The sequence below is a fragment of the Cynocephalus volans genome, chromosome 1 (genome assembly GCF_027409185.1).
Source record: "Cynocephalus volans isolate mCynVol1 chromosome 1, mCynVol1.pri, whole genome shotgun sequence".
Lineage (NCBI taxonomy): Eukaryota > Metazoa > Chordata > Mammalia > Dermoptera > Cynocephalidae > Cynocephalus > Cynocephalus volans.
Genome location: NC_084460.1, coordinates 142,725,610 through 142,737,761, shown reverse-complemented (window position 1 = coordinate 142,737,761; position 12,152 = coordinate 142,725,610). Strand labels below are relative to the sequence as shown.

Below are 12,152 nucleotides of genomic sequence, written 5' to 3'. Positions count from 1 at the left end.
GAAATTCTCTGGCTTTTAATTCATAGACTCAATAATTGTTAAATGGCTGTGTAAGGTGCATGGTAAACAAGGAATATCATTATCAGTATAATAATTTTTACAAGTTCAATTGAGGAAGACTCCCTTATAACTGCAAATAACCCCGTGGGGAAGGTAGGATGGGTGCCATCTTTCCCACTGGGCATGGGCTAGAGCTGTTTCTTTAACACACCATGATAAGGGTAGTGTCTCTTCGCTCTTGGCCTGGAATGGACACAAACCAGGTTGCTAAACAGTGAAAGGAAATGTACCAATATCAGTTTAACAGACCTGTTCACACTAAAACCTCCATAAGGGCCCTATTATCAAAAGATAGACTGACTTGATTAATCTAGGCAAAAATTTCAAGATTGACTCACCTAGTATCGTTCCTCCAAAGGGAGTTTTATCTGGGGATTTAGTTGAAGCCCTGTGAGTAACATTCTGAATCACTGTTGAAAAACAAAAAGACAATAGTGTGATGGGGAAAAAATTTAGGAATCAGTAAGATTGAAGTCATAATCAGTAATAATCAGTAATATCAGCAATAATGTGAAGTCATTTATACTGGGAAAGTCCTGATCTAAGTTTTGATAATTAATTGAAAGCAACTCAGTAGGCTGGCTACACAGCCAACAGAAGGATTGAAAGATACACTTGTGCCTTTAAGTAATGAAAGGCTGCTATTCCATCAATAAATGTTCTTTCAAATTAGCAGAAAATTTCCTTCCTATCTTCCTGTCTCCACTCCCTGCAGCCTGACCTTTCCCCAAGTCATTAAGAATTGGCACAAAATCGGGCAATGGCCAAGTAATAAAAAAAATTTAGAAAACATATATTCTGAAAGCAAAGAATCTTTGGGTAATTCTAATGCTAACTGACACTGTTCTGAGAGTGAAACATTGTGTTTTCTTAAAATGAAGAACTATTTTAAGGGCTCCATCTATTCTACCACGAAACTTTCCGGAAATAATGGAGTCATTTTAATAGTTGGAAAAACTAAAAGCCCAAACAAAAACAACTGGACCCTGAAATGCAATAAGACATTATAATTCTTGAAACCTGGACATCTTTACTTTCTCTAAAGTGACCACGAACTCATCACCATTTTCATTTTTGTTAATACAAATATCCTATTAATGGTTTTCTTCATGAGTGCTAACTTAATCTGAGCAAAGCCTCATATATTTAACTAATTTTTAAAAATTTAATACTTGCTATGGTTGCTTTGTCCCTAGTTGAAAAAGGCTTGGTATATTGGTACAAGTCCCCAAATTATCTATTCATTTCTAATTTACTAGACCATACTAGTTTCTTCACACTTTTTCTGAAAACAACAATAAAAAATTTGAAAAAAATAGATGCTATATTTAATTATTTCAGTTAAAAAGTGAATTAAAAATAGTTCTAAACACTTATTATCCAGAACAGACAAATTACCTTGCTTGATGATTGTTATTGGGATTAGCTTCTTTGGGACATATGCTGGCTGAAAAGAGAGGGAGAAAGTCAGCTTTTGAGTCAGTGTCAATAACTTTCTTTTTTTTTTTTTTAAAAGAAAACAGAGAACTGAAAATAATCCCTTCTTGTCTTCAATGAAATCTCCCACAACCCTGGTTTAATGGTTGCTGGATAGATCTTTAGTACATGCATCTGCCTCTGTGTTTTATTGAACTCCCTTGGTTTTCCCCATAGCTGTCCAAAGGTTTGACAGAAGCAGTTACTTTAGAACTCCCATTAGTTTGGTTTGCTTAGAAACTGCAATGGAAAGAAACTAAATCCACGATACTGAATATTAGTTTATTTCATTTCATTCGAGTTGTGACCCAGCTAAATCTTTTCTTTACATTTCCTCTTAAAAAGTTGCCAAACTCCATATTATCTTTTAAAACCAATAAGATCAATTGCTTGAGTATATCCAATTGTGCTGCTGCTACTACAGACACTACAAGCACCATGAGCTCCTGACACCAAGTATTTATAGTCCAAGAAGGCAGAGCTGGGACTTAGACCCAGGCATTCTCACTGCAACGCCTGTGCTCTTGATCTTCCTGCACATATTTACACACAAGGGACCTCAGAATCAAAAAGGCATATCTCAGAGGGCTATGCTTCCTCCTCTCACCCAAGTTGCCTCAGAAATCCCACAGGAAGTTTTGATGTCAGAGTGGCTTGAACTAGGAATAAGTTTAGAATTTAAAGTGCAGTCATTGCCGGACATAATCATGAGGATGAAACAGACAAGAGACATGGGACTAGGTGAAGAGAAAGCAGGGCAGCAAAATTACATACAGGAAAATTAGAGTTGAGGTGACAGGGCAAGAAAGACATCAATTTTTTGACACTGGGCTTAATCTGTTACATGCTATAGATATTCCACATACCAGATCTGTTGATAATCGAGGATGTGCTGAATGTGAGTTACTCTTCAAATAGAAGTAAAAGAAACTTGTTAACCTGCTACCATTTAAACGGTATGCCCAGGGTAAAGAAGGGCCACAATACCAACCTTACTGTTGGCTATGTTTATTCTTGTATTAAGGTCTTTATGTTTAAAAGCTACAAAAAATAAAAGTATCCTATAATAAGATTATTTTTTATAAGAGGTATCTGTATCCATTGACCCAATTAATTTCCTCCTTAGCACCACAACCTAAGGAATTAAAGATGTTTAAGGCTGCTTATTACCACAGTTTAAAACCTCATTATCCAAAAGTAGGGATTTTATTAAATAAATTATGGTTCAAATTTTTGAATTCTATTTAATAAAGTGAAAAATATGTAGATTATAAATAAATACAAAGGATACAAATTTGTGTCCACAGCATAACCCAATTTTATAAAAAATATGTACAGACAAAAGACCAGAATAAAATTCATCATAATTTTTTTTTAAACAGTAATTAATTCTTAAAAGCTGATATTAATTTCTATTTGTGTACTTTTCCATGTTTGCCAAATTTCTTACAAGGGTGAAACATTTATAATCAGAAAAAGTTATTTTAATCTACAGTCTGTTCAGCTATCACATAAACTTCTGTACTGTAACTTAGTTCATACATATACTATTGGTAAAGAGGGGAATAACGTAAATATAATTTAGACATAATTTTTCCCAGGCAAGGAGAGGCAAATAGTAGAAATAGAGGCATAATCTTCAGCGGGAAAAAAAACAAACAAACTCAGCTTTGAGGTTGCACTGGCAGGAAGATTCCTTTCAGCTTTATCATAGGAAAATTAAATATGAGCACTTGCACTCAGATCCTTCCCCAGAGAGGACAGTCAGGCCTGTGGCATGCTGCCCTGCTTCACATGCCTGCCTGGCTCCCTTGCACCTGCACTGTCTGCCTCTCACCTGTACTGCTCCAGTGAAAGGGTTGCTAGCATATGGCCTTGTCCACTTCTTTCTTTCTTTTTTTATAAACAATAACTATTTAAAAATTATTTTGTCATTCATATTTTAATTTTTATTTATTTTTCATAATTGTATACAATTATATACAATTATGGGGTACAACAGGATCTTTTGATGAAAGTATATAATGTGGAATGATTAAATCAAGCTAATTAACATATCTATCACCTCACTTACCATCATTTTTTTTTTTGTAGTGAGACATTTGAAATTTATTCTTGGTAATTCCAAATCATATGAGTACAACACATTACTAACTCTAGTCACCATGCTATGCAACAGCTCTTAAAACCTTATTCCTCCTGTCTGACTGAAACTTTGTACCTTTTGACCAACATCTCCTCATTCCCTCTGCATACCCCAGCCTCTGGTAACCACCATTCTACTCTCTACTTACATAATTTACACACTTCTGAGAATTTTAACTGCCTGGTGTGGCAACCTCCAGCCACATGGAAGCCACCAGGTGGGGAGTCACATTGTCTTTGTAGGTACCAATAATGGTTTTTGTTAGGACTGTGGCTACAGTTTACAAAGGTTTTTGATTGGCCTGTCCTCTACTTGCCCTATGAGTCCAGTTATTCAGTGCACATTTTGCAGAACAGGAAGTTTTTCAGAGACACTTAACATTATACCAGAAATGCCTACATGTTGCTGTGTTGATTGTCTCTGAATTGCATTATACCAATTTTTATTTACTTAGCTATGATGATTTGTTTCAAACAAACAATTTTTTGATGAGAACAAATGGAAAATATTTCACTCTTCACTTGAAAGGAACAAAGTTTCTGTTCTGAGTTTTTACTCAAGTACAGACCAATGTTCTATTAAGATGATGGCAAGAATGTATGTACAGTATGTGCTGCCAAAAATAAGGATACCATTTAACTACAGAATGAAATTCTTTCTAGACCTATAATTGCTGTCTTGCCTAATCTGAAATGCAAATATGCATCCAGACTTGACTAATGAGTGAGCAGTTACTTAGCTGTGTCTCAATAGATAGGTTTTTAAAGGGCATCAGGAAAGTACTGCTATCCAACATGTCTCTACCAAAGACTCTAATATTACCATCCAGAAATCCACAATATGATCTTTCTCCTGTGTCTTCTTATAAAATAAGTATGGGGAAATGTCTTTTATCTGGACTCACTGCAAAATGAGACATTGTGATAATTTCCAAAATAATAAGTGTTTAGCCAAGTATAACCCAATTTTTATTTTTTTTATTGAAACATAATTGATTGTACATATCTGTGGTGTACTTCATTGAATATAAATACCTGTGTGCAATATTTGATGCTCAAATCAGCACAATCAGTACATTCAACATTACACAATGCAATCACTTCCAGTGGCCCTCCACCAATCCCTCGTCAAACCCCCAGCTCTGGTAACTCCAGTTCTGTTCTTGCCTTCTGAAGTTTCAATGTTTATTGTGATAGTTGTCCCAACAAACAAAAGCCCAGGACTGAAATACTTTAATGCTGAATTCTACCAAACCTTTAAAGAGGAATCAACACCAATTCTCTTCAAACTATTCCAAAAAATTGAAATAAAGGCCATTCTCCCAAACTCATTCTATGATGCCAGCATCACCCGATACCAAAATCAGACAAAGATACAACCAAAAATAAAACTACTGGCCAATATCTTTGGTGAACATAGATACAAAAATCCTCAACAAAATATTAGCAAACAGAATACAGAAACACATTAAAAAAATTATTCATCATGATCAAATGGGATTTATCCAAGGGATGCAAGGATGGTTAAACATACAGAAGTCAATAAATGTGATACAACACATCAACAAAGTCAAGGACAAAAACTATATGATTATTTCAATAGACACAGAAAAACCGTTTGACAAAATTCAACATCCCTCCATGATAAAAACTCTCAGCTACATAGGTATAGAAGGAAAGTATCTCAACAGAGTAAAAGCCATATATGACAAACCTACTGCCAATTATCATTCTGAAGGGGAAAAGCTTTCAGCTTAAGAATAGGAACAAGACAAGGATGCCCATTCTCACCACTCGTATTTAACATAGTATCGGCAGTACTAGCCAGAGCAATTAGGCAAGAGAAAGAAAAAGGAGGGCATCCAGACTAGAAAAGATGAAGGCAAATTGTTCATGTTGGCAGATGGCATGATCCTACATATAGAAAAACCCAATGACCCTACAAAAAAAGTCTTAGCGCTGATTAGCAATTTCAGTAAAGCTGCAGGATACAAAATCAATACACAAAAATCACTAGTATTTTAATACTACAAAAAATGAACTGGCAGAAAAAGAAATCTAGAAAGCAAGCCCATTTACAATAGTCATCAAAAAAAAGTAAAATACCTAGGAATCAATTTAGTGAAGGAGGTGAAAATTCTCTACAACAAGGACTACAAATCACTGCTAAAAGAAATTGAAGAGGGCACAAAAAGATTGAAAGACATTCCATGCTCTTGGATTGGAAGAATCCATTGTGAAAATGTCCAACTACCCAAAGCTGTCTACATATTCAATGTAATTCCCATCAAAATGCCAATGTCATTATTCACAGAAATAGAAAAAAACCAATCCTAACATTTATATGGAACATGAGATCCCCAAATAGCCAAAGCAACCCTGAGCAAAAAAAAAAAGAAAAAAGAAAAAAAGCCAGAGGCATTATGCTACCTGACCTCAAATTATACTACAAAGCTACAATAACCAAAACAGCATGGTAGTGGCATAAAAACAGACACATGGACCAATGGAATAGAATATAGAACCCAGAAATCAACCCACATACTTACAGCCAACTGATATTTGACAAAGGCATCAAGACCACACACTGGGGAAAAGACTGCCTCTTCAAAAAGTGGTGGTGGGAAAACTAGATGTCCATACATAGAAGAATGAAATTAAATGGGTACCTCTCACTACATAGCAAAATCAACTCAAAATGGATTAAACACTTAAGACCTGAAACTATAGAAGTACTCAAAGAAAACATAGGAGAAACATTCTAGGAAGTAGGACTGGGCAAAGACTTTATGAATAAGACCCCAAACATGTGGGAAACAAGAGACAAAGTAAACAAATGGGATTATATCAAACTAAAAAGCTTCTGCAGAGCAAAAGAGACAATTAATAGAGTGAAAAGACAATCTACAGAATGGAAGAAAATATTTGCAAACTAGGCATCTGACAGGGGATTAATATCCAGAATATACAAGGAACTCAAACAACCACACAGTAAAAAAACAAGTAACCCAATTCAAAAATGGTCAAAGGAGGTGAATAGGCATTTCTGAAAGGAAGCTATACAAACGACTTACAGACACATGAAAAAATGCTCAACATCACTAAACATCAGGGAAATGCAAATGAAAACCATCATTCTACCCCAGTTAGACTGTCACAGAAATTAACAAATGCTGGTGATGATGCAGAGAAAGGGGAACCATCCTACCCTGCCGGTGGGACTGTAAATTAGTGCAGCCATTATGGAAAAAAAAGTGTGGAGTTTCTTCAAACAATTACAGATAGAAGTGCCATATGATCCATCAATCCCACTGCTGGGTGTATACCCAAAGGAATGGAAATCGTCATGTCAAAGGGATACCTGCACTCCCATGTTTACTGCAGCTCTATTTACAACAGCCAAGAGTTGGAACCAACCTAAATGTCCATCAACAGATGAATGGAAAGGGAAAATGTGGTATAAATAAATGCACTATGGAATACTACTCTGCCATAAAAAAGAATGAAATTCTGCCATTCTCAGCAACATGGATGAGCTTGGAGAAAATTATGTTAAGTGAAATAAGCCAGGCACAGAAAGAGAAAAATCACATGTCCTTATTCATAAGTGGGAGTTAAAAAATAAACAAATAAACAAAAGAAAGAAAAAAAAAGAAAGATACAACAACTCAATTTTAATTGAACTGTTTTAGATACAAACTTTTAAAAGAGATAACACTGACCTTTCTTTGCTGTTCTACATTTGTAATTAAGAACATCTATTAAAGGGTATTTGAGTCACAGGTACAGATAGCATGGGGTAGTGAAAGTCCCCCAGGTAGTTTTGGCTTGGATGGCCTCAGCACAATACTGCTGTCCTCGGACACCACCCTAGCAGTGATGTTCTTTCTTAGACCATTTCCTTGCTGGCTCTGTTTTCTCTGCAGTTTGCTCACCCCCATTCTTGCTGCAAACCTCCATTGCCACTTCCTTCCACAGTTCTTATCCCTCCCTTCATTTAGCAAATAATTTTCAATGTTTACCAAATACCAGGAAGTCAGCATATTTCCCTCCTGTCCTATATTAGATGCATTGTTATTATTATTATTATTATTATTTTGCATTTTGAAATATCCTGTCCCTTAAGAGCCCAGGTTGTACTATACCTTCGAATTGTCCTTAAGAGAATTGACATTTACCATTCTTCTAGGACGTTGTGGGTGAGTATGCAGTTGATGACACTCAATGGGGAGAGACTGCTAAAGTGGTAAAAGGCAACGCCCCTGGAGACAAATCCATCGTGCTTTTTTGTCATGGCAAGGGGAAGCCTATGCTTATTTAGAAATAACCACAGCAGCAGAAGCACCACTCAGAACGAGGGACTTTTGATTCTCCCTGCCTTATACTAACCTTCTCCTGATATTATATTTCAAAAATAAGCTTTAATAAATCAATGGTAACACAAAGATGCTATTTTTTGCAGGTTTGTCCATTTGGCATTTCTACTGTATCAGAATATTTGTGGTAGGTTTAACTTTATTTTGAGGCCCCGATGTAAAGAGGCACTGTCCATTTGGGCAGCGGCTAAGGGTTGCTCAAAATCAAATTTTAATGACTCAAGAGCCAAACCACATGAGAAGAACTTGGTCATGTTAGATTCTGGTTTTAATTCATTTTTAGGATGTTCTAATGGAAGTTGCAAAACATACTGATTCAATCTAACATCTGGCTAAAATTGACTCTAATGGCCTACTTGTGAAAGTCTCCAAATTTCCAGTCAGCTGGGGAGGAACCAGACATATACCTTTGGTGATATAGTTGGCCTAAATATAAAGTTTTCAAATTTCTGCCAAAGCAAGGATTGCTAAGAATGGAAGGATGCCTGCTGTATTCACTGCGCACACTCTTAAGGTATGGGCAGGGATCAAGAAGGTAATTCTTTCTATTCACATCACTTATCTCATGACTTGAAAAACTGGCACCCCTTCTCTTTTTGCAAATAATAAATGAGGCTTTCTTAAAATATGGGTGGATCTCTGATGGAAAAAAGAAAGGGTGAAAACAGATGTCATATTTTAGAGAGGACTGATTCTAGGGAGATTTGGATTAAATAATTAAGTTTGCATTTTAAAATCTGTTAAAAAGTGCCACATACTTCAAAAATTGATTCTGTTTAATTAGTAAACTAGTTAGATAACTGTTTTTTATAATACAGAGATAATGTATTAAAATTTTACCTATTATTCTTTTATTCATTTTTTGAAATAATAAAACCTAATAGTAGACATTAGGTTTTATTTTTATGTAAAGACTGTACTAGATTCTCAAAACGTAAAAAAAATAGCAAAGTATCATGATAAGTGTATTTTTTTCTTCTTCAATTACATCAATCTCAAGGGATACAATTTATATTATATAAAAAGAATCATGACTGTGTTTATGCATACTCCCTTTCTCTGATTTTTCTAGAGTGACAGGTAAGAGTAATATTGAAAGTATTTAACAGTTGGTAGAACAAAGGCACTAACCAATCAGAAGAGACCCCTGCTTCACAGCTATACTTGGACTTGCCAACAGGACACATACCCAGATACAATATATAATGTAAACAGATGGATAAGATGGGGCTGCATTTAATATTCAAATTTTTAACCTAAATATTGTTTATCTTTTTAAAAGGATAGCCTCGAGTCTAAATTGTTTTTCCCATTTCAAATACCTCTTTTTGGAAAGTGTTAAGGAGTTTTTGCTCATTATTAGGTTTAAGTGTAACCATGTATACCCAAATGAAAACATTTTTTGATTTGTCTTTTGCTTGAAACCCTACAAGTAAACATCTGGAATTAATGTCTTTTCTCTTGAAATATTGCCTTCCAGGATCAGTGTCAGAGAAGAGATGGGTGAATATTTGAAACATCAACTTTATTTGGACTAAAGCATACTCCTAAAATATCAAACCAATTTTCAGAGTAAATTCTATGGGGTCACATAAGACAGTCAAAAGTTATTCTAAGTGCTTCCTTTTCAAGTTTCCAGTGTCCCAAATCTACCCGGGAGCACAGATGTCAGTTCATGAAACATTTTTTTTTCCTGCTATCCAGAAGGTAATAATAAAGTCAGCTTCACAGAGGAGCCTTAAAATATCTTTTCAATGAATTTGGGTTTTCCTTTGGAAATAACCAAGAGTTTGAAAGCACAGCTCATCAGAGCTGGCTGCAGTTGGGGGTGCTCCACCTCACAGCTTGAAGTGATAAAATGTCTGGCTCCGCGTCACAGATGCAGAAAGTTGCTTCCCAGCCCTTCCTATCGTGGCTATTTATGACGAAGAAAAGGAAACTAAATTCCCCGGGAGTGAAACACCAATCATCTTTCCCAATCTTGCTGAATAACTCACCCTAAATGAAATATTCTGCCAAAAGAAATACAGATTATTGGGATATGATAGCTGAAAAGAAGGAATGAAAGACAGAGTCACATGAAAGATTAAGCACAACAGCCAAGAGGGTAGGAGACAAGATATGCTCCCTGGGAAACCATTCATAACAAGGAATGGGAACTGTTCTAGAAGAGGATGGAAGAGCAGCTCTGTTCCGCGTCCTGCCTGCATAGTACAGCAGCTTCACCTTTCCTACACAGTACTGATTGGATGTAAGACAGTCAAAGTCAAAGGGACCTTCGGGAGTGGCACAATTTGATACATGGTACTAGGCACATTGGTTAATTGTTTGGAAAAAGTATGTAGCCTAACCCATAGAGAACCTTACTACATACCACAGCAAAATAAAATCCACATAGTTTAGAACTTAATTATTTATCAAATCAAACCATTTATAAAACTAAAAACAAGAGGGGAAATATCTGCTCTCTGGATAGGGAAGGGTTTTATAAAATAAAACGCAATTAAAGACATGACAATAGAAAAATCTAGTAATTTACTTAAGACAATTTCAGGACTTGCCTCTTTCAAAAATTCCCATAAACAAAATTAATTGATAACAAATGTGAGAAAAATGTTTCTACATGATATCACACAAAAAGGGTCAATGTTCTTTAATCTATAACGTCTATAAACTACTCAATAAAAAACCATGAAATGCCCAATGAACAAAGAACTGCAACTAAAGGTCATTAAATGGAAAATAGAAGTGAATTAAACGGAAAATACAAGCTAATAAATACGTAAAGAAAGTACTGCTTTATCAACAGTCAGAGAAACAGAAGTTAAAATAGCCATTTTAAACTATGACACAAGCCAAAAATTTAGTGATGGAAATACGTAATGTTGACAGTCAGGATACTGTAGATAAACTTCGATACATTGCTGGTACAATTGGTTACACCTTTCCGGAAAATAATTTGACCACACATACTAAGAAGACTTAAAAATGTTAAAAATATAAACTGTTAATTCCCCTTTTAAGTATCTATTTTAAGGAAATAATCTGAAATGTGAACAAAAATTTATGATAGATGTTAACTATAACATCACTCACAATTAAAAAACAAATATACATAACTTAAATGTCTACAAATTGGAAACTGATTAAGTAGATGATAGTTTATTTAGATTATGTAATATGCAGCAATTAAAATTGTTTATGAAGGGCATTTAATGACATAAAATATGTTTATACCATATTTTTACTAAGTAAAAACAAGATATACAATTGCTTATATAGTATGATTTTATTTTTTGTAACGAAAACATGCTTAGAAGACAGAAAAATAAAATGTGTTGAAGTTTTAACAATAGACTATAAATGGTTTTATACTGCTCCTATAGGTAGTTGTGTTACAGGTAACTTTGTTAATGCTTCTTTTCCCATTTTTACATTCTAAACCTTTAAATATTAGATAATTAGGAAAACAGAAAAACATGAAGACGAAACTAAAAAAACAAAAACAGAAAAGAAAAAGAAAAAAATCCAGGCCTGTGAATTTACCTGAAATCCTCTTTCTTGTATTAAGATTTGAAATACATTGAAATACTTTCCTGGCAATCACAATAATCTAATAATTATTATTTAGTAATAATTTCACAATGAACACAATTTTCTGCCAATTCAAACTACAGAAACAATATTTGCCTTTATCAGGATTAATTCTCAGTCAGTTCCATTTTATTCAAGCCCATTTTCTGTCACTGAAAATAATTTTTTTTTTTTTTTGTAATCCCAATGAGGCATATACTACTTGTCTTCCAGACTGGGCTACAGATTGATGGGATATTCTGTAGACTATTTAATTAGACATAAACAAATATCCATCCACACACATCATGCACACATTAAAGAGAGCCAATTCGCACCCACAAATAGAGTGTTCGCATGTCCACTTGACTGTAGGTTATTTCTCTGGCTGCATACATCCCACACACAGGGACCAAAGCCAGCGCCAAATTCCCCTCTTCTTACCAAAGTGCCTCCTTCACCTGCTCAGTGACATAATGTCCTCCATTGTAAAATTGGTAAGTGATCTGAAATGTAAACATC

At 34.9% G+C, this 12,152-nt stretch overlaps 1 protein-coding gene across 1 annotated transcript in view; it reads right to left on the bottom strand.

Moving 5' to 3' along the window:
* The window catches only part of ABI3BP (ABI family member 3 binding protein), a 248,492-nt gene that overhangs the window by 125,458 nt on the left and 110,882 nt on the right, over window positions 1-12,152 (bottom strand). Inside the window, exons 8-9 of the mRNA XM_063114629.1 lie at window positions 1,459-1,507; window positions 399-470 (exon numbers count right to left, since the gene is read on the bottom strand). Coding sequence (XP_062970699.1) covers window positions 399-470; window positions 1,459-1,507 — 121 coding nt within the window. The remainder of the gene's footprint in view (window positions 1-398; window positions 471-1,458; window positions 1,508-12,152) is intronic.